Source organism: Grammomys surdaster, unplaced genomic scaffold (assembly GCF_004785775.1).
Source record: "Grammomys surdaster isolate TR1022 unplaced genomic scaffold, NIH_TR_1.0 188, whole genome shotgun sequence".
NCBI lineage: Eukaryota > Metazoa > Chordata > Mammalia > Rodentia > Muridae > Grammomys > Grammomys surdaster.
The window spans coordinates 11001749-11025950 of record NW_021604633.1 but is presented as its reverse complement, the minus strand read 5'-3'; the positions used below and the strand labels follow the sequence as shown (position 1 = coordinate 11025950).

At 39.0% G+C, this 24202-nt stretch overlaps 1 protein-coding gene across 2 annotated transcripts in view; it reads right to left on the bottom strand.

The window, feature by feature from the left end:
• Window positions 1-24202, bottom strand: part of Crppa (CDP-L-ribitol pyrophosphorylase A) — a 255107-nt gene that overhangs the window by 210666 nt on the left and 20239 nt on the right. For both annotated transcript variants that reach the window (XM_028768829.1, XM_028768830.1), the window contains exon 3: window positions 9318-9467. In XM_028768829.1, coding sequence (XP_028624662.1) covers window positions 9318-9467 — 150 coding nt within the window. The remainder of the gene's footprint in view (window positions 1-9317; window positions 9468-24202) is intronic.

Sequence of the window (24202 nt, the reverse complement as noted above, 5' to 3'; positions counted from 1 at the left end):
TCTATCATGCTACCACTTTCTAAAACAAAAAGGCCAAAAATTCAAAGAATGGAAATTCTAAGGCCTGCCTGCCTAAGAAAAGGGTTTATACAAGTCATAAAACTCCCAGTATAGGAATGTACATACTGTATGACTGAGATTTAAAAGGACCAAGTGTGATCCACAGGAGCAAAGGAGAGCCAAGCCTAAGTGACCTCGTCATGCTTACCATCACACTTTCCTCTGCTCTCAACGACAATCAGTGAGTTTCCCTTCGGAACACTGAACAGTGCATGTTCTTGTTCACAAGCACTTTGTGATGTAAGTACAGTGCTATCATCCTGGACTACTTGCTTCCTGATCAGTCTGCCACCCTCTGTCAGATGAGAGCCTGAAAACTAGTCACTCCTCGCCATACAAAACCAAAAGGATGAGTATCGGTAATGTTTAGTCCTTCAGTGTCCACCTGCGTCAGTTTTCTTTATCATTTCCGGCCCCTCCTGACTGTCCACCAGAAACAAATCCCTAATCTGAGGGGCAGAATCCTGTAGCAAAAGATTGGAAAGAGGTGACACTGTGGCTTAACGTTCATTTTATCATTAAAAGGGGTGGGGGGGGGCATGCTAAATTCTTAAACAAAGAGGTCAGGATTGTGAACGGTAAAAGCAAATGCCCTCAACACTGCCAAGAGGTCAGCATTCTTCCTTATAGGAAAACATGAAGGAATACTGCCAGCCTCCTCTCACACGGCCATCCCCATGTGAGGAGAAGCCAGCATTCCTCCTTACAGGACTTGTAGCAATACTGCCTGTCTCTTTCTCACACGGACATCCCCACCTTTAACTTTCACACAGGAGAAGTATGTGGTATCTCAAATAGTCTTCCAAATCAAAAAACATTCCATAAGATTCTTTCTTTTTCTAGTACAATAGCACAAACTCAGAGCAAACCACAGGAAGGAGGAGGCATGTTTTTGTTAGCCTCTCCCTAAGCTCTGAGTCTATAGCCTCTGTGTGTTTCCTCCTTTGATTTTTTTCCTGTTATTTTTACATACATTTGAAATTCAACCACATCCAAGCCATAGTCTTTAAATCTGTTTAACCTAACGCAAGAACTATTTCCATGTCTTGTTAACTCGAAGTCTAAAGGGTGGGTGGTGGAGTTTTCTAGGCATTTTACAGTAAGTACTATTCTCTCTTCTACAGGACAAAAGGACAAAAATACATGTTTAGGGAATGTTATATTTTATGATAAAAGACAATTTTTTAATGTTTTAAATCATACAGTGACACACATTCAACTATCACTAGACTTAATGTTCTACAAAGTCAAAGTAAGGTCTTAGCCAAAGCAAAGGGAGACACGGCATGTCTTTATCACCTTACAATTCAAGTATAGGCTTAACACTAAGTTTTCAATATTTGCTATGTATAAATTCAATACACCAATGGAAAACAAACATACAGCAATAAAGATTATTTATGAAATGTAATAGGAAATATCTTAGTAACTTAAGAAATTTCTAAGGAAATATATAATATAGGAAGCAATGTCCCTCAAAGTGAAAGTTCTGAGTAAATGAGTTGGATGTTCAAAACTAAGAATTAAAATGTAAGAACATCAGTTTAATTCTTCTTTCTAATTCCACTGAATATCAGTAAAAATATCCAAACATGAGGAATTCATCAGATGTATAACTGGGTGAAATATATTGAATGTCTGTGGTTCCTCTCTGTGGATATGATGGTAAAGTTCCATGGTAGCTGCCAAGGTATATGGCTTCTGTCATTTCTGATGTGGCTTAGTGACAGGAGCAAGGTTTGATAGGTCAGAGTTTGACCTTCTGTGACAGTGAAGCTAAGAAAGAGGCAGATGAGTCCTGTCTCTTTAGTCAGTTGACTCAGAGAGGCATGCAAACCTTCTGTTCAGCCTATCTGGGAGATGAAAAGGCAAGTTCTGTGTACTCCTGAGGCAGTGGGCAGATTAGTAATATATCTTCTTGTATCAGTATTTAAGTTTTGCCCAAGGCTTACATTCCTGGGGATCCTCTGCCAAGAAGACATTTTTGAAAGTAATTAAGAAAATTAAAATGAAGTGGTTTCAGTGAAATCAACAAATAATGAACCCCAAAGTACTCAATATATGTATATAACAGATATTAACCACACAAAGAAGCCACAAATTACTAAGATTGGATGATTAATTGATGATGTCAGAAAAAGTTAAGATAGAGAAGAAAGAAGGAGCCCTCAATTACAGAATATTTTAAATGATCTCCAAATGCATTGAAGATTTTATTTGTGAAGTAAGAAGGTAATACCATGAGAATAAAATGTACCACCACATGTGATACACTAGAATTAAACCAGAGGAAGAAATAATTTATGGTTTTTAGACCAATGACCAAGAATATCTGTAGATAAGGACTTTTGTGCTTAAAGATCCCGGCAAAGGCCACAGAATCTTGATCTACACTCCAGAACTTTCCCATAAGAGGACAAAAAAAATAACATCACTAAGTTAGCGTACCTGTTGCAATAATTGTTAGGGAAAAATTAATACAGAAAAAGAAAATGACAAAGTACATAGAGTAGAGGACACCATGACTTGGATAGTGTTCAATTTCCAACACACCACAGAGATTGAGTCTGGTCTACACCATGAGACATCACGGATGCAAGTTCTATTTACATTTCCACTTGAGATTTCACCAAGAGTTACTGTCCATAGTTGGCAACTGACGTTTATGCAGAATGAAATAACGGTTTGTAGAAACATTAACTGAAAACCTCTTTCTGATGCAGAGTGTTTCACCTTTTAATCCCTATCCATTTCATTTCCATCTTTCCTTATTTCCTGCCATTCACTTGCACAACATGCACACACACACACACACACACACACACATACACACATCCTTTCATCCCTTTCTTCATATACATGCTAAGAAACATGTCCTCCTCTTTCTCCTTAACTCTGTAGGTCCCCAGAGGATATCATTATCATTCTTAGACTCCTTTTTTTCAATTGAGAATATCAAAAAGCTCAACCTCTAACCTAAGCCCCACTACACACTCAGTATTGTCCTAGTTCATGCTAGCTGAATGATCCACGATGAAAGAAAATGGTACAAGAAACAAGACTGTAAAAAGGAAATAAACTACCAATAATCACAATGCTCTGGAGACAAAACCAAAGCACCTTTCACATCTCATCGTTTTAAGTGGTTTCCTATTAACTCAGCAGCTGAATCCCAGATAGGCTGATTATATTAGACCCAACCTTCATTCATTTCAACCCATGTTGAGTCATGGGTAGGATATGTGTTAGGAATAAAATCTCGATTATATTCTTTATTTTCTCATATTTCATACCCAGAGATATAGCAAGAATCAGTACAAACTGAGAAGCACATTGCATTCAAAATTCAGTTGGCAATGTATGCTACTCCTGAGGAGATGGTCCTGGATGGTGTAAGAAAGCAAGCTGAATTGTCCAGTAATCAGCACTCCTCCATGGCCTCTATATCTGTTCCTGCCTCCAGGTACCTGACATGAGTTCCTCTCCTGACTTCCCTGGATGATATTCTACAGCCTGTACAATGAAATAGACTTTGTCTGCTCCACGTTTTTTTTGTTTTGTTTTGTTGTATTATTTGTTTGTTTGTTTGTCTTGGTTTGGTTTGTTAAGATCTTTTATCACAGCAGTTGAAACCCTAAGACATCTACCTTCATGGGGCTCACAGTCTATCTGGAGTCAGATATTTCACAGTTGAATTCCTAAGTCACTGTGGGAAGGAATTAAAAACAGAATAACTTGGCTTAACTTGTCTACCTGGATCTGAAAAAGCTTCCCAAGTAAGTATCTGTTTTGTATCTGAAGAGCATCATAAAATTGGAACTCAATCCCGGAAGCATATGTGAAGAAACTAAAAGGAGCTAAAAATGGTCAGAGCACAGATGAGATATGTAAAAAGCACCAAGGGAACTAAGGACAGCAGGCTGCACAGGGCAGAAGCATGGCCTCTGGACCTTCCAGAGTCACCTACAATATCCAACAAAGTCACCTATAACATCCAAGTGCATATGCCTCATTATTCAACTTCGACCAACCTGGACTACAATGAGCATATTTCTACTCAACTCTTGGAAAATGGTGAATTCCAGTATGCATTTTTTACATGATTTGCACAAAGAGAAGTTCTATCCTGAAAAAAAAAAAGTCAACATAAGTCCATATCAAGGCCACATAAATGACTGAACCATTCAATAGCTTTGCTGATTTCTCAATGAAAAGCTTTCCTTACAGTTTGCTATAAATACTCTGAAAAGAAATCTGTTACTTTTGTAACCAGAAAAGTGTGTGTGTGCGTGCTTAGGCTTAATTTGAGAGTAAAAGCTGATGAAGTATTTACCTAGCATGTACAAGTTCCTGGGTTCAATCTCTAGCACAAAAAGAAGATGGGGAAAGAAGAAAGAAAGAAACATCAGTATTTACTATTCAAATGCCTAAATATGCTGCTCACAACCCCTCCATGTATAAGAGATCTGCTCCCTAGAGCTAACACCCTTACCACAGGAGTCCATCTCTCACTGCAATGTTGTCTGCTAGTGAACCGTTTCCGTCAGTGAGCTGTTAGGTTAGCTATCTTGATCTCAAACTGCTTGTACCTACCCACTTCTTTCCTACTTAAATATGCCAATGTTCCTTCCCAAAACTGGTACTGTATTCTACCTGAAATTAACTCAATCCAGGTTTTCACGTACAGCAAGCACTACTCTCAATCTAGTGATGGTGATCAGCAATCTGCTAAGATCCATGAACACGATTTTCCATAAATCCATATCTATCCCTCAGCACAAGGGTTCCATCATGCCAAGAATTTCCTTCACTGAGGTTCTGGGATGTGACCTGCTTGGCTACATGAACAATCATCTCTCCCCTGAGCCGTAATTCTTCATCACTGTGGTGTGCTGTACAAAGTTTTTCTGTACAATGATGCCCATGCTCTAACCCATAAATCTATTAACAGATAGATGTCGAAGGGTTTTGACAGTGTGATTAACAATCATGAGACAAGGAAATTATCTTGAATTGTCCAAGTGAGTCCTAGAAATCACAGGGATCCCTAAGAGGCAGAAGAACAGAGTGAACCTCAGGGTATGTGGCCTTAAAGGTGCAGGGAAAGGGTCAAAACCAAGTAATGCAAGCAACATGGAGGAAAGGGAAGGACAGAAGGCAAGTCCCCTGGAGCTCTTCCAGAAGTGGCACAATTCTGTCAACACCTTGATTTAGACTTCCCACCTCCAGGACTGTAAAGGAATAAAACTGGAGCTTTAAGGCATGGGGCTTCTGGTAATTTTTAGAAACAGTAATCAGCCATATGAAATAACAATTCCTCTACAGCTTCAAAACCTTGGCTCAGCCTTTTGTTCTCTTCTACTCTTTCGACATTCACTTATTTTATGATCTGGGTCAAATCCAAAACATTAAATACCTATATGACAGCAACTCTAAGTCTAGCTAAATCTTTCTCTGTTTCTAAAGTCCTAGGACACAGTGGACTCAACTTTTGGGAATCCCAATAAATTATGTCTACAAGCAAAGAGAAGAGTAATGTTGAAAGAAAGAAAGAAAGAAAAGAAAATTTTACATATTTATGTGTGTGCTCAAGCATGCAGATAGATAGATAGATAGATAGATAGATAGATAGATAGATAGATAGATAGATAGATAGATGGATGGATGGATGGATGGATACATAGATACATAGATACATAGATACATAGATACATAGATATACAGACAGATATGTACGTATGTACATACATACATACATACATACATAGGCAGATGATAAGACAGTAGATTATAGATAGATAGATAGATAGATAGATAGATAGATAGATAGATAGATGATAGATAGGCAGGTAGGAAGGAAGAAAGGAAGGAAGAAAGGAAGGAAGGAAAAAGGGAAAGTAGTCAAGGAAGAAAATAAACAGAATTAGAAAAATCAGCTGGTTCATGTCCTAAGTGATGTTTTCAGGGAATTATGGAGACCCGGTCTAGCTGTATTGACAGGCATGCATCACAGTGTTATTTAATTTAGAGTCTGTAGCTCCAGGGACACTATGTGTTTTTCAGTTCCTGAGAAACCAAGGCCCTCTCATGGGCAATAAAGTATGCAGGCTGCCTGTGTTTCTCTGCATTTGCTAGAAGTCAGAGAAGCATGTAGAAGTTTCACAAAACCATTAATCTTAGATATTAATCATGTGTAACCTGTATATCTTGGAAATGTCATAGTGTCCTAACAATTACCATTGTACCGGTTCTGATAAGAGTATAAAAAGTCTCAACCTCAGTCTTTCTGAAACCCTTCCAACCATGCCTGATAGATGACATTCCTTCCGACCATAATAAGGTAACCCTGGCTTGGTAAGTAAGTGCTGACACTTACAGGCATTAATATAAGTTCTATATTTGCACAGGAGCTGAGCAGTCTCTGTCAAATTGTGGTCCATCTTTCCTCTGGTGCTTAAAGAACTGCCCATGTTTAGGAAGCCAATCTTCTTGTTTGTCGGATGTTTGTCTATTAAAAGTGTGGTTCTAAAACAAGTAGTAACTTGGTTCCCATACTGTTCTGCTTAGAGTAAAGGGGATCATTGATCTTTGCTTGCTCCTCAACATGAGATGATCTGCCTGAGAGGCTCTCCTGTCCCTGAAAAGCTTGGGGAAATGACTGAAAACTTATAGACGTAACTCCAGGGTTCTGGAGGAGAATATTGTAGATGCTGGAAAATGAGAATCCGTTGAAAATACCTTAGTTCGTCTAGTATGGAGTCTTCAGCTCCAGAAGGGAAGATTTCTGTGCACAGTATTAGACGACTAACATTTACTTGCACAGTTGGGTCAGGATCTGATCCCAAGTTTTGAAGCAATAAAGAAGGGAGATACAAAATGAAGGAAGAACTTTCAACATCATCCTACTATTAATTAACTCATCAAACATTCCACGAGGAAGTAAAGATTCTGCATTTTTGGCAGAAGCAGTTTACTCTTTATTACACTTTCTTAGCACTCAATCATATTAAATGGCTTCCCCACTGACATAAATCAAATTGAGTTAAATTTATAGTAAAAAGTCAGGTTTAATGGGGCAGCTCTTGGGCAGGTTCAGAAAAGTCACAAGGTTAGGCTGGGGTAGGGGCTTCTTAAAGGGGATTAGGGGGTGGGGAGTTGTAACATGATGGTGCGGTTATATAGGGTTACATCCTTATTTGGTAAGTTTTTGGCAAGACTTGGATGTGAGTCTTAGATCTAGTAGTCACACTGGAATCCGGAACTAGGAGCTGGTAGTGTCTATTGTTTGGGTGGGCCTTTGCATATGTGAGCTCCTGGTCAGAAGAGAAGGATCCAGACCTCTCGGCCCAGGCCATCTTGCCTTTTTCCCAAATCCTCCAGCCTAACACGTAAGTCTACAAGTAATCTTTCAAGATTCTAGTTCTAATCTTCCAAAACCTTCATTCCATCTCAAATAACGATGCCTACATCCTAGTCTCTCAGAACAAATATTTGAGCTAATGACTATTTCTCATCTTTGATATGTGAGACACAATCTACTGGGAGAATTGTTCCAGTTTTACCTTCAAATCCATTGAAAATATTAGTATTTCATACTACACTATCTAAATTATCCCAGTTGCCAAAACTACATTTCATGTCTTGGGTTTTTCATTGTTATAGTGACAAAAATACCTCAGAGAAATGACTTAAAGGAAGAAGGGCAAATGTTGTTCAGGACTCCAAAGGTTCCAGCCTACCATCAAAGAAAGAGCCACTCATAGTCAAAAAGCAGAGGCAGGGATTCAGAATGAGAGCAGGACAGACATGGTGATTCATGTTAATATCTCCAGCACAGATGTCCAAGGCCAGCCTGGTCTATACAGATAGTTTGAGGTCCTACTGGGCTATGAGAGTCTATCTCAAAAACTAAAAAGTAAAATAAAAGAGAACAGGACAAGCCTTATGCCCGCTTCCTCCAGCTTCCATTATAAAGTTCCTATGACTCCTACCACAGCAGCACCAGATTGGGACCAAGTAGTCAATGCATGAACTTGTGGTAGACAGTTCATATTCAGACTACAACAACATAGAAGGGTATATATTAAAGTTAATAAACACTTTCACAAACTTCAGAAATGTGCCAATGGCAGAATGTAGCTCAGCAACATCCAGTCTACGAAATGGGATATGTGAACTCAACTTGGAGAAATTCAAAATAGCATAATAAGTATAATTAAAATATAATTCTCAAAGTAAATGTCTTGTATTCCAAATTATTTTAAAGAAAAGAAATCTGTCTGCATTTCTCATTAAAGTAAAATTCTATATAATCTTTTTCTAAAACTAACAGGAACCAAGTACTGATAACTGAATGTGTGTATGTGAATAACCATACTAATAGTATAATTAGTATAAATGTATAATTAGTTTAAATGTATTTGTTACCATTATCCTATAACCCTAATAGCTCATCTCTTTCAACACATTTACTGATTACCCAATGCCAATCAAGCACAGAATTAATCCATTGTGTTTCACTGAGAAGTTTCTGATAGATCAATGTATGATACTCAATAATGACTTATTCAAATATGTAAACCAATACCAATAAAAGCATATATATACAAAGGGTTTTCAAATGAAAGAAAAAACCACATATTCTAGTATCAATTTGTGGGATGATATTTTTATAGTTGCTTAAGTTAAATATTTAGTTAAGCTGTCTAGGTACCTGTGCCAAAAAATTTACCAAAATGGACCTAAAACTATTCTCCTCAAGAAGACAAGTTTGTAAGGTAGGCGTGGCACAGTGTTTGGGAAGGCTCTGTTATGGTGGATTCACTGTGCTTGGACTGTCTGAATGTATAGCACTGTTTACACTGAGCATCTGCAGTCCGCTGGAGACTGGAATTTCTGTAAGTGCTAGCCAGAGGACATGTATGTGACCAACCCCAACAAAGCCCCTGGGCTCTGAGCCTCTAATGGACTTTCAAGCATTACACCCGCATTCCTGCACTTTCATTGCTCCAGGAAGTGTTTTCTCTGACCCATCAAAGGAAAGAGAGCTCAAGCAGCTTCCAAAAGGATTCTGCCAGATGCATGGCCTGAGTGTCTGTTCTAAGCCAATAGAATGTCCCTATTACTCCAGTTTAATACAAACTGGCCTTGAGGGTGGCTATATGCTGAGTCTCACAGGTTTCTCTCAAAATTCAAATGTGGACACAATTTTAAAAACCACGACAGACCCAGCAGCTTTTTAAAGCCCAGATTCTTACCTGCTGATATGCTTCATAGATCACATCAAAGAGAAAAGCCTGGGGCATTTCGCTTGCCCTGTGCTTGGCACGGTCCAGTGAGTGGTCTAAGTGACCATCAGCAGAGGGACTGATGACAGTGGACACCAGGGGTCGAATTGCTCCTGCTGCCTGTAAGCCAAACAAAGGGAAAATGCATATTTACTTTACGTACAGAGCATTTGAAGGAAAACTCTAAATTCAACATCTCTTCCAAAAACAGACTTCACACGTTCCACAGTCTCTCCTGAGAAAGAAGCATGTAAACAAGAGTGTTTGCTCAATCCACAATTCGCATCTAAAATTCTGAAAATAAATTTCATAGAATGGCAATTCCATGCACTTCAAGGTGGAATATTGCTTTATTGTATACTCAATTTTATTTCTATCAAGCAGGCTAAATTGGCTCAGTGAGTAACTAAATGTGCTTGCTATCAAGCCAGATGACCTGGGTTTGATCCCTAGGACCGGCCTGGTAGACGAAGGAAACAGACTCCCACACGTGGTCCCCTGACCTTCTTTTTCGTAGTGTGACACATGCACCCTTACACATCACACACACACATAAATAAATGAAATAAAAATCCTTTCCATCCTAAGTCACTGAGGTCAAACTCTCGAAAGGAATGTCACAGGACAATGGGGTTTTCCCTGAAGATGCGAGGGAAAGAAAGACACTATTGTGAAATGAGTTTCCAATGAATGCTTAGAAATGAGTGTGCTTTCAGAAAACTTAATTTACACATTGGATCATTAAAGAGACAAACTCCCCAGGATCCCCACTTTGAGACTAAACAACCTGAATAACAAAGAATTTATGTCTTGCTCTAATTCATTTTACAAACATTTCTTTTCAAATATAAGGTCTGGGCACCACTTCCTCAGCCAAGGCGTCCACTCATTTCCATGTCTACAATGGAAGCCCTGTCTTATTAACAGCTGCAACTAAACTGTATGTGAAGGATGACTCCTTCGTGACTGACCATCTGCCATTTACTTTCATTAGGGTTCCCCTTGCAGTGTGCTCCCTTACCAGACAGCTACCTCAATGAAGTAGCCTCAAAGGAAGCATCCAAAGTGGGCGGTCAACTAAACCTTTGTATCTTTACTCCAACATGCATTTCTTCCACAGAATTGTTACCTGATTATCTTGGCTCGTGACTAATAAACCAAGAGCACAAGTGGGCTCTGAAGAGATCATCACCTGATCAAGGCAATCCACGGGGTACTTTACAGAAGCCAGGGAGTTGACTGAAAACAGAGCAAACGAATGAGCCAAGGAGACAGTTTATAACTGCTTCACTGTTTCCAGCAAATTAAGTCAAACGTGCCGACTAGACACAAATGCAAAAGTGAGACAGCCAGAGGTGAAGGGACTCATACCTACGACCTGCAACAAGGGGTTGAGGGTAAAATGGGAAAGAGACATGTGCACCCTAACTTTTAAGGAAAATATTAAATTTCCACTACAGCTACGTACAGGCACTACTAGAATTCCATGCCAGGCCATAATGAAAGGGAAAAAAAAACAGAAAGAGAATATGAAAGACCCAGATTGGGAGGTCAAGAAGTGAAGCTGGCAGAGAATAGCATAAACTGTATTTTTTTTTAATAATTTATTTTTTCTCAAATCGTAATTCATTCACACAGGGGTTATAAACACAGAAAGGCAGGATGTGGGGAAGGGAATGACACTGGAGTGTGGGTGATCAGGGGGAATACAGATATCATCAGAACCTGGTATTGGCTGGGTGAAGGTTCAGGGGACAAGTCACTATGACTCTGCCTATGACTCGCTTGTCCTTATCTAAGTTGGTATTGTCTTCCCAGGCTACCTATTTACAAGGTCTATGACTACTCAGGCTTGTAAATTTCCACAAAAGCTGCCTGTTTACATTAGCTTATAGCCATCTGTTTCAATGATAAACTGTATTTTTAATGCATCCACCAAAAGTCTCTGAGAACTGTCCTGGGGCCTACAGCAGATGGGAAACTTACTTGAAAAAATCTGAATCTTGGTTGGGAATAAAAAGTGTATGTGGCCCTTCAGCAGTGACTGCTACTCCACCCACAGCTCAATGTAACAGCAGCTCCAAGAGAGGTAGACAGAGCTTAAAGGAGGGCTGGAGGTGCTGAGGACAAAAACAATGTAAACCAAAGCACAGAGCCCTGGTTCCAGCTCATAGTGGAAAACGTAAGTAGGCAGTGGTCCACTCAGCACCTTGTACAGACACTGAAACTGTGCAAATGTGGCCCAGATGTTCTCCTGCTCACAGGCAGAGCAGAGTTTCTATGCTAGAAAAGACTGACAGGAAGGCAGTCCGATTCTTTGAGGCTCTCTTTAGGTACTAGGACAATGAAGTAGGTGCCACTCCAAAAGAAAGTGGACACTCTGCACACCCACAGCTCGAGAGTAGCACAAGAATTGTATAGAGGGAGAGAAGGGGTCTGAGATTAAAGTTCTATTAAACTCCCCCTCAGAGAGAGAGAGAGAAATTCAGACTAAGTTTATTCTTAGAAAAAGGAGATTATAAGAAGCAATTAAGAGGATACTGGAATCTGCGAAAGAATAAATAAAAAAAAGAAAAGAAAAGAAAAACAAAGCTAAGTTTAAGGCTATTTACCAGAAGACACAGAAAGCAGGAAGCACAGCTAACAAAGCTCCCACCCACTATGATCAAAACAAACTTCAAACATTGGTCTTAAACCTAGCCCTGCCGAAAGGCCAGTGATTAACTGGGTCAGACTGAAGAGGAAGTGTGCCATGGGCATTATGAAAAATAGAGCTGCACAGCTCCTGAAGGACGATGCTAAACAGCCAGGAGTGATACCAGTCGGCAGCATGCGGAGAAACCAAAGCGGTCAGAGCCAACTAGGCCAAACCCTGCCATCTCAACCTGAGTCCACAAGCCCAACTTTCTGACCTCTGAGAGATCGACATTTGAAGCTTTCTGTGCAAAAGACTCAAGTAGAGTGCCAAGTCATAAAACAATCAAACAACATTTCTTGGAAAGGTAGACAGTAAGAACCAGCCAGTATCTGGAAGTAGAAACACATATTTGTGAACACATTCCATTCTTAATAAAGCATTGTAGCCAAAGATAACAGTCTGACTGGTACATGACGGGCCTAGGGAAGCCACAGAAACTGCCCTCAGGTAAACATGTAGGTTTCAAAGCACCTCTTGATACTGTGTTCAGAAAACTAAGGGGATCATGTCTGAAGTGAAACAAGGTTTTCAGATACTTTCTTTTGCCAATAGAAATCCTAGGATTCAGAGTTGCAAGAATTAACATGACTCTCTATAGCTCAACAGTTATTCCCCAAGAGATAGTAAGAGAGCCAGAAGACAGTGGGGCAGCAGCCACAGTGAATCTAGTCTACAGCCACAGAACCAACACCTCAAAAGAAGAAATTAAAAAACAAAAAAGAAACGAGTGAGCTAGCCAGCTCACTTTACAGACTATACATGATATTCTTCAGTCTAAACAAAATGACCAACAGCGACTCTTATGCAGGAAAAAGATCATCATTCAAGCATCAGCACCAGGGAAAAATAGAAATGTCCTCCCTTCTTTTATTAACTGGTTGAAAAACCAGCTGAATTAAATAGTAAATACATAATCTGCCCATTAAAATGCAATTAAAACAAAAAACAAAAAAATGAACAGAGATAAACATGTAAAGAGATTACAGTGGATGGGAACATGAATACGGTGACCCACAATGCAAAAATCCCCAACAAAAAATGGAAACCACACGTTCCTGTTTACTTCTCTCCTCCACCTTCTAGAAGAGCTAATGAGCTAATAATTCTAACAGTGGATTTCAGCTGGTAACACATAGAGGGCATATGCATAACAATAATAATAGAAGGACAGAATGATGTGAGAACATTTCTGTTGTAAGAACATTTGGTCAGAAACATATATGGACATGGCTATGCCTTCCCACAATGTCTAGTTTGCAAGATACAATGGCTTTATTGATAGGCGAGCACGGGTTCTGCTAATCCAATTTTAATTAACATTAGTAACGAATATTAACCGTCACCACAAACTACACATCACATGGCAAATCGGCATACATATATGTAGCTATTAATGTAGATCACAAAATGACTATGAGGAGCTGAAGAGGCAAGCAGTCTCAGAGATACTAGGAAATTAATGCAGGAATGGAGGAGTCTGGTGGCAGGATGATCTGAAAGGCATTTGGACTGCTGCCAGAGTCAGACAGCAGGGTCAGAGTTGAGCTATAGAGTCTAGCAGCAGAGGCAAAAGGAGAGAACTAGGTTCTAACAAACTAAGAAAAAAGATGGACAGCAAATATGGACAGGTGAACAGAAGACAGGTAGACAGCAACTTGAATGAGGCCACATCAAAAACAGAGGCTAAATCAAACCAAAGCACCTGAGGCAGTGAGCTTCTCTGACTGTTGATGTCTTACTGCATATATGTAGTGGTCAAATAACAGTCCAACTGGATTTTACAACCCCAGGGCTAGGTCTCTTCATGGAGTCCAGATGAGGGAGCTGTAGCATCTTCTCTGTCTGATGTATGTTCTGAATTCTCAGGAATATTTTTCCTGACTATATCAATATGCTCATGTGTCCTACGTTACCCAATACATTTATGAATAGGACCCTTTCTACTCCCAGTAACAAGTTAATCATTTGTGCTGTATGAATGGTGCTGGCCATTCATGTGCCAACCCAGACACAAAGCCATCTACCATTTTCAAGATGGAGTCAAAAGTTGCTTATAAAATGGTACCACTCACAAGGAGACACAATCTAAAAAAAAAAAAAAAACAAGATTTCACATAAAAATGTAACAAGGTAGGGTAGGGCCAGCATGTTCTCAACAATGCCTCTTTAGTTCAATAGAATGAGGGAGTAAATATTTGACTTCTGCTAACATGTATATTGTAGGCCAGGTAAACCAGGTTAAGAAAATAACACAGACCTAGTTAGCAATCATGAAACACCATTACAAAGCAACTTGAGGAAGAAAGGGTTTATTTGGCTTATATTTTCATATCACCTTTCATCTTTGAAGGAAGTTAGGAAAGGAGCTCAAACAGGGAAGAGGCCTGGAGGCTGAGGCTGATGAACAGCCATTGATAGGTGCTGCTTACTGGCTTGCTCCCCATGGCTTGCTCAGTCTGCTTTCTTACAGAACCCAGGACCACCATGTTCATAGCAGCTTTATTCATAATAGCCAGAAACTGGTAACAGATGTCCCTCAAATGAAGAATGGATAAAGAAAATATACAACTATACAATAGAAAACTATTTAGCTATTAAGAACAAAGACATTACAAATTTTACAGACAAGTGGATGAAACTTCAGAATATCATCCTGAGTGAGGTAATCCAGTATCAAAAGGACAAGCATGGTATGCAAACACTTGTAAGTGGATATTAGCCATAAAATACAGGATACCCATGCTACACTCCACAGACCCAAAGAAGCTAAACAAGAAAGAAGGCCGAGTGAGGATGTTTGAATCTCACTTAGAAGGAAGAATAAAATAGTCATAGGTCCTGATTCATTTTAACAAATCAGTCTAAGCAAGTGATAGGAAGCAATCCAGTAAGCAGTACTCTTCCATGGTCTCTGCATCAGCCTGCCTCTAAGTTCCTGATATGTTTGAGTTCTCTGCTCGTCAATGATAAATAGTAAATGTAAACCAAGTAAATTCTTTCCTCCCTAACTTGCTTTTTGGTCATGGTGTTCCATTACAGCAATAGAAACTGTAACTAAGACAAATACCTGCAATAAAGTCATATCAATTAGGCATATCAACATGGAAATGAAAGTCTTAAAAAGTGTTTAAAGCCACATTTTTATGTCTGAACAAACAATAGCAAAATATAGGTTCTTAAGTGGCATGGAAAATCCTCCAAAGCAGACCATGGTTACCATAGAATAAGACTCAATAGAGAAAATATGAAAGGTGGCCACTAGCACCCTTGGATCTGCAGGTCTGCTCCAGGGAGTGTGAGAGATCCAGAGTCTTTGCCAAGAGATGCTACAGCTGATGATGAACCGCAGAGCACACAATATCTCCAAAACAACTTAAAAGAGGTATGTCTTATGGGACAGTGTTTTTAAAAATCAGAATCATGAAATTGGACAAAGAGATGGCAGAACAGATCTGCAGTGGAGAGAAGCAGAACCAGTGATGGACTGGTATCAGCTGGCATGGGACAGCAGACAAAGGAGCATGTGACTGATGAGTGCAGCCTAGGACCCTTCACAGCCTGCTAGGCCAGTGCCAACGTTACCCACAATGAAGCCACCACTGCTGATATAGCTCACACTGATCACCATGCTGGGGGCAGGAGAGCTCAGGGCCTTGGTGCTGACTTTGGGCTCCAATCACAATGGTCATGCCTCAGACATATGCAGAGTGGCTGTCCCACACACAACATAGATGCCCAACAGCACTGATTCTGAACAACCACAAGGTATCTGAGATGAAGAATGGTTCATTTTCTGGCTTAAGTCTTCTGAGGTCCAGATGCCACCAGAGGCGAATTTGATGTCCATGGTCTGTGCAGCTAGCTGCCAGAGACCATGTTTATGTCTGTGTTCTGTGCTGCCACCATAGGGCATGTTGATGTTGTGGTCCATGTTGCCACCAGAGACCATACTGATGTCCACGATCCATGCTGCTTCAAGAGGCTGTGGTCTGTGAGCTGCCACTGGAGCCATATTGATGTCCACGACCCCAACTGCCATCAGAAACCATCTTGAAGTCCATGATCAGGCTGCTGCTCGTTGCTATGGGCAAAGAAGCTTCTTCACAGTTGAATGGATGACTGCAGGCTCATGACTGAGAATAAAAGACATTGAAGGCTTCTGTGACAATCTCTCCTCCTCCTCTCCCCCTCCAAAAAAAAGAAAGAAAGAAAGAAAGAAAGAAAGAAAGAAAGAAAGAAAGAAAGAAAGAAAGAAAGAAAGATAGATTCCAGCCAGGAAGCTATTAAATTGAGTCCTAAGAAACTATGATGAAGAGGCTAAAATACAGCTCTTCACAAGCAATAGCTTCTGGCAGAGGTTGGAGTGGAGAAAGAATCATTATTCTTTAAGGGGCTGGCCACTGGAAGTTTGACAATGCTCCAGTGAGTATATGGGAAACACAAATTGGAATTGATGGGATTTGTTGCTGCTGCTGTTGCTGTTGTTGTTGTTGTTTATTTTGGCACTGGGGGAAGGGGGACCTGGAAGGAATGGGAACTGAGTGTGAAAATCCCCAAATAAAAGTATTCATTATGTTAGGGGATAAAAAAAGACTCGCTAAATTTTGAAGGATTCAAAACATACTAAGAATATTCTCTTTAGAATAGAAATTAGAGCAGAAAGTTAGAAGTTTCAGAAATACATATAAATTGAAAACTTTACTACCAAAAAATAAAAATAAAATAAACCAATGAGTCTAGAGAATCAGTCGGGAACTTGAAGATACTTTAAGATGAAAACACAGGCAATGTGCAAGTACTCAAGAGACTTGGCTTAAGTATCACTGAAACATCTACGTGAGTCTTTGTTCCTCTTGAACAATTTCCAAACATGAGTTATAGAAATTGCATCTGGATAAATGATGATCAAGAGAGGAAGCCTTTTGTTTTCAATACCTATTTATACACAATCTATCAAAAACAAACTTTAAAATGGAAAAAAAACCCTGAAAATGGTTTGTGACAAGAAAATTGAGTTAGCAACCTTAATTCGTACAGTGAACCAAGTCAAGACTGGTATGGCTATTAATTATATAAAAATTGTAATGAAAATACCAATTCCTACAACAAGGTTTCCAAAAAGAAAAGTGCAGGTGAGAGAAGAGGAAGGGAACCCTTGCTCACTCATTTGGCAAAATCCAGTGTTCTCTCAATACCCACACAAAGCAAAGACACCACAGAGAGAAGAACTTCAGAACAGCCTCATGAACATATATACAAATCCCTAAACGCAATCATCCCTCTGTATCCTCCGGGGATTGGTTCCAGAACTACATGTGCACACTAAAATCCCTTATGTAAGTGCCATGGGATTTACATATAACTACCCACAGCCTCTCAGATACTTTAAATCATTCCTAGATTACTTACACCACATACAATGTAAATAGAATGTAAGCAGTTGTTACAGTATATTATTGGGGGCTGACAAGAAGAAAGTCTCTACATGCTCACTACAGATGCAGTTTGTTCCCAAGTATTTTCTTCCACAGTTGCTTAAATCTATAATGCAGAACCTGAGGACATGGAGGGCTGATTTTGCTTAAAAGTATTCACAGCATATAAAATACATTATCCACCATGACCAAGGGGAATGTATTCCAGGACCAGCAGATTGATTCAGCATACCAAAACGCAATACACCATAATAACAGCACAAGGGCTGAAGCACATGGACATCTCAGGAGATGGAGAAGACACCACAGAGTACATCGCTCGCTTCTTGACAAAAAAAAAAAAAAAAGCATACAAATTAGAAACAGAACAGAGCTTGATCCACTAAAAAGCATCTTGAAAACACTACAGCTAAGATCAGACGTAACAGTAAAACCTTTTCATGATCATGGAAAATGATACAGAAATCTGCCGCCACACTTTCACTATTAGACACGATGGGAATTCTAACTTGGAGAATCTCTTAAGAAAATGGAATTGATGTGATCAGAAAGGAGCAAGACTATCTCCATCTGAGGCAGATGACACCATCTTATTTATAGAAGCCCTTTATGAATTCACTAAAGAATTCTTAGGACAAATAAATCCTGAAAAGATGCAGGGAACAAGCTCAACACACAAAAGCCATATGAGAAATGGAAAAGTGCAAAACTGAAGTTATGCCACGTACATGAGTATTTTTAAAGGAGTAAATTTAGTCAAAGTTTAAAGCACAATCCTGAAAAACAAACAAATGAAACTTCGCTTTCGATGCTCTTACCTGTTTCCCTCGAGTACACATCAATGGTCATTTTCCTGCATTGCCTCAGTTTTCAGCCTGTATTGAGTATCTCCATTAGTTTGTAAGTATGCTGTGTCAATTGCCGCTCAGGATCACAAATTCACCTCAAGCTAGAATCAAGTTAGGGTCTAGATATAAAATAAGCCCCAACACTCATGTGTTGAAATTTGGTTCTCAGTGCAAAACTGTCCATAAGGGAAGCCTTGAGAAGTAACTTAATCTTCAGGGCTCTAATGTTAATCTATTGATGAGTTCACATCTAAATGGAACACTAAGAGATGCAATCTATTTATAGGAAGTGGTCACATGAGGGCATGTCCTTGAAGGGCATGTTTCCTTCCTTAGATCCCTGTTCTCTGTCTCTTCATTTAGTTTCCAATTAAGAATCAAATGACTATGTGGCATTTACAAAGTCAGGCTACCTAGAGCATTTAACATATGCCTCTGGAAATGTAGTGTCTCTAATACTATCAATCCCAGAGGAGACTTTCTGGTGAAAGATAGGTTCCTGATTGTCAACTTCCTTGTATTTCTTTTAATCTTCCCCTGTGTACTCTTGTATAGGGTTGACAATAAATTAAATAGAACTGTGTTATTAAATTTACCTCTAGGTATTTTAATTATCAGTAGGTATTTGATCTGAAGTATACTCACACATGAAGAGTTTCTTCTTATTACTAATTTTAATAGCATTTTATCTGCTACCTTATAGATTAAGCCAATATGTAATTTAGGAAGTCACTCATGAGTGCTAGAACTCCAAATTGCTTGTTGAGCTTGGATGCATATCTGTTTATTTACTCTTTAATTAAAGTTATTTCCTATTAGAAACAGCTGCTTTTCCAGGAACCAGGAGAGGTTAGGAGGCAGGGAAGAGGTATGGGGAGGATTAAGGCTGAATACGATCAAACTAAAAGTTAGAAAATTCTCCAAGAATTAATAAAATACCATGTCTGTATTTAAATATATTCATATATTTGAGAAACGCTCTCACAACTTAGCCCTGGTTGGGTTGGAACTAACTACATAGAACAGGCTAGCCTTAAATTCATATGGTTTTTTTCCAGGGCCTTTTTAACTGGAACAAAAATTCTCTTGGGATTTTAAAGGTCAATTAATTCACTAAGGGAGAACCACACAATGCCATGTTTGGATAGTAAATTAATATTTAGCTATTTTCAATAAAAAATAACTTTCAAAACCCATTTAATGTCTCTCATTTTTTTATATTTCTCTTATAGTGTGTTTCTATAGTATCAACAACTAACTCTCTCTCTCTCTCTCTCTCTCTCTCTCTCTCTCTCTCTCTCTCTCTCTCCCCTTGCATCCTCTAAACTTTTACCTTACATTCTGCTATGATAAGATAACCAATTTTCCTTCATTTTGCTTCTCCATTACAATACTTCTGCCATGCCACACAACTACAAGGAATATACCCAGATGATTGTGCATGGACACCTCTAAACCATGAGTCACGACAAAATTTTCCTCCTTTAAACTACTTATTTTTAGGCAATTGTCAGTGAGATGGGGGAAACTACCTAAGATATAAGTTTAAAGTATCTATAATATGACAGTTCCCAACTTCTGTTTCCTCCCAAACTGTCCAGAATCCATGCCAATTTGGGTTTACCTCCTCAACTGAAGAACATTTACCAATATCACCAATAATTCACACATTGCTAAATACAATAAACAATTTGTAGTCTAAGAGTTTCCATTTAGCTTTCATAAACTATTTACAAAATATTCCCTGTTGATGTTCCTATATAAAGTATATATTTTTTTTACTTTCTCAACTCAAATTATCACAGACATGAACTTAACACTTCTCTAACTACATTGATTCCATAGATTTGTACATCAAATTCCATAACTTGAAATACAATCTAAATAAGAATTTCCAAATGTATGGATCTTCTTCTAGAAGATTCTCTGCAACTCTGGACTAGTACATCCAATTGCCTATTAAACACCTCCATTTACCTTCACTGAGTTCAAAGTACACATCAAACTACTGCATTACATCAAAGTTTTGATCTTCTGTGCTATATACCACAAAGTGCTCTTAAAGATATCCCCATGTTCAAGAATAACGACTGTATTGTTTCAGTCAATCCTGTCCAGCATCTTAAAAGTCATTCATGATATCTCTCCAAGTCTCATTATAACTGTTCAACAACCCAGTTAACTCTGGAAACAGCGAAATACCTCTGATCTGCCCGCTTCTCATCCTTTCCACCATAATTCTACAACACTATGTAAATACATTTGTTCTCTGAGGCCTTTCCATGAGTTTCCCTGTTAGTTTTCCCACTGGCATCTGTAGTAGCAAGGGCTTAAAAAGTAAATATCATTTGTAAAAACAAAAATGAATTGTGGTGTTATAGTAATTACGAATAAAGTATAACTGTACAGATTTACCTAAAAAAATTTCCCTAAGTACAATATTCAAAAAAGCCTAAACAGATGCAAAACAGGATTATCTTAGGCATATGTGTGACATAACTAAATTGAAAAGCCAGAGGATGACAGAGTTCAGATTATGATTGGATAGAAAATGAAACTGAGTAAAATTGGGGAAGAATTTCAAAATCAGTGGTAACCTTGTAATACTAGATGCTCCGTATCAGTGTCCACTCCACATAGTATCAAAGCATAGAGAACAATTTCAAAAATAAGTATTAGCATTCCTTCTCTCTTGGTTATTGAAAACTAACTCCTTAGAAGCAGAATTCATATTTCTAGCACATCGATGACAGTCAAACACACATAGTCACAGTTAATTCTGTTCAAAAGTCAAGTTTTTGAATGTAGAATAAAACATCTGCCAAGTGATTTTCGATCTCTGCTCCAAAATATATGCCCAGAATACATGGCTTGGAGTTGTAAAACTGAATGCTAGCTTATATTTTCCCTGATGAACCAAAATGAAGTCTAAGAGGATTGTTACCGTGCCATTAATCACTGCTAAATATAGCTGTATTGCATAAGCCTAAGATTACATGGATGCACTCTTCCCTTTATTTCCAGTTTCGAAGATGTCACTGTTTACAAAGAAACAATATAAATAACTCATTTTTAAAACTAAAAACTAGTTAAAAATCTAGAATGGTAAAATATTTCTTCCTATCCAAGAATTGACTTTTACAAAAAGCTTTGTGCTAAGTGTTTCATAATACTCTGAAACTACATAAAGTTGTTTTCTTAAGCTAATCAACAAACGAAATATCTAGAGCCATTTATAAACTCTCATTATAGTCAATCACTCATTAATTTAAGACAATTGGTCTTTTTGTTAAAGATTAGTCCATTTGTTAAACAGTAAAATCAGTTGTTAAAGAATAACAAAATCAGTCATTTTGTTGAGGAATAAATAAAAACAAATTATAATATGTTGAATTATTATGTTATCCCCCACTTTGTGGCTGCCATATTAGTGATCCTAAATTTAGGGGCCAAGAGGAAACAGAGAGGCAGCTAACCATTCTACCATGCACAAGGCTACTTCTATAACACAGAGGTATATTAGATAGAATGTCAGAGTTGAGAACTTCTGACATAGAATTTAAAGACTGAAAAAACTTAAGGTCTAGAGCCTGCTTGCAAATGAAAAAGTACTGTTTTTAAATACTTGAAACTCAATCCAATATAAGTTCGTGGAGTTTTGCTTTATTGGATTAAGATGTAAGGTGTACCTCTGACCCAGTGCTAAAGAAGACATAGACAGTAAAACCTCTTACATAAATCAATACAGTTTCCCTGGCTATATAGGCAAAACTGTAGTGAGAAGTCAGTGTCTAGGCTTTAGTCTCACAAAAACTTGTAGATATTTGGGGAGATGAAGAAGGACAGAAACACTGCAAAGAAGCAATGAGACCCAATGGTAAGGGGAGGGGAGGAACAACACACATACATTTAATTCTCCAGCAGCTCACATACCCCCAGTTCATCAGAACAAGATAATCCAACATACCAGAAAATTCCATTACAGATGGTTGTGAGCCACCATGTGGTTGCTGGGAATTGAACTCAGGACCTCTGCAAATAGGAAAGGGACCCGTGGTTCCAGCTGTATATGTAGGGGAGGATGGCATTGTCGGGCATAGGCGGGAGAGGAAGTCCTTGTCCAGTGAAGGCTGGATGCCCCAGTGTGGGGGAATTAGTGGGTGGTGAGGTGGGAGTGGGAGGGTGAGTGGGGGCATATCCTCATAGAAGCAGGAGGAGGGGGGATGGGGGTTCCTGGGTGGGGGAAAATGGGGAAAGGGGATCACATCTGAAATGTAAATAAAATATCTAATAAAAAATAAACAAAAGAAAAAGAAAAAATAATCCTAGACATCCTCTATGTCACTACCATCTCAGTGGCTTAAACAGACCTGTATCATCTCTCATGGATTATTACAATAGCTTTAAAGAAAATTTCTATTTTGTGAAATATTCATCCTGTTAAGGTACATATCACATGAATGAGAAGTCACCTTCCTAATATCTAAATCTGATTTATTAGTCTGTGTTGGAAGGTGCCAGGGCAGGAATCAATGTCCCCACCTCCACTATTAAACTCCAGGAAAACTCAAGAGCGGGTTAAAATATTATAACATGCATCTAAAGTCACAGTCGTGGAAAAAGACAAATGGAAGGAGTTCAGTTCAGTTGGATGCTGAATACAGAAAACCTTGAATTCAGAAGAAAGGCATGAGCATAGGGGATCTGGAAGACCTCAGTGTGTTAGTGGGAGTGAGCCTACATACAAATGCAGTATGCACACAGAATTAATAGTCTATTTTCAAAAGGTTAACTGTGGCATGAGAAAAGACAAAAAGTATAAGAACAGAGAATACATGTCTTCAATCTCCAGGGATTAGGAGAGGGCCTGAATAAAAGGGGACAGAGAAAGGAATTCTCTCAGGTGTTCAAATTATCCTGTACTCTGTAGTAGTGTATACAAGGATCTGTGCTTGGTTGCTGAGAAGATAGGTAGAGATTCCTGCCCTAGATCAGGCTATGCCAGACACCAACAGTAAGGACCAGGATTCTGACACTGGTCATTTTCTAGCCCTTCACAAAGGAATAACTAGCATCTATTTAGAAGAGTAGAAGAACAACAAACCATTAGAGTAGAATACCCTGAGGCTAGCTCAGAGCCCTTTCACATTCTAGTCCCTAGTCTGGATGTCAAGGGGCAACAGACTGAATCTTACTGCTACATATTGTTCTGATGCTCAGCTACTGGCCACCACAAAACACTGCAGAGGCCTTCCCTATAGATGCCCCAAGAAGAAATCACCCTCATTGCCTTCAGGCTGACACTTCCAAGCCAGCAACAGGGATCTCATCAGCCCTTTCCTTCCAAAGGACAAGCCCTTTCTCTCTGACATTCCAAGGAGAGAAGAGTTTAGACTATTGGGGTGGTTTCAACAGAAATGCCCCCCAAAGGCTCATAGGGAGTGGCATTATTGGGCATTATATGGCCTTGTAGGATTAGGTGTGGCCTTGTTAAAGTGTGTCATTAGGAGTGGGCCTTGAAGTTTCAAATGTTCAAGCCAGGCCAAGTGTTAGTCTCTCTGCCTGCTCCCAGGGAATCAGGATGTAGAAGTCCCTCTCCAGCACTCAGTCTGCCCGAATGTCGCCATGACTCACTCCATAAAGACAATGGACTAAACATCTAAAACTGAAAGCAAACCAAAACCAAATGCCTTCGTTTATAAAAACTGCTGTGATCATGGTATCTTTTTACAGCAATAGAACATTGACTAAGATAATTGGATATTCCTAGATACAGAATCAAGTTTTTAACATATACCTCTGCCTTTATACATTTAATACATCATCCAATCACAAACAAACAAACAAACAAAAACAAATCATGATTATACCACA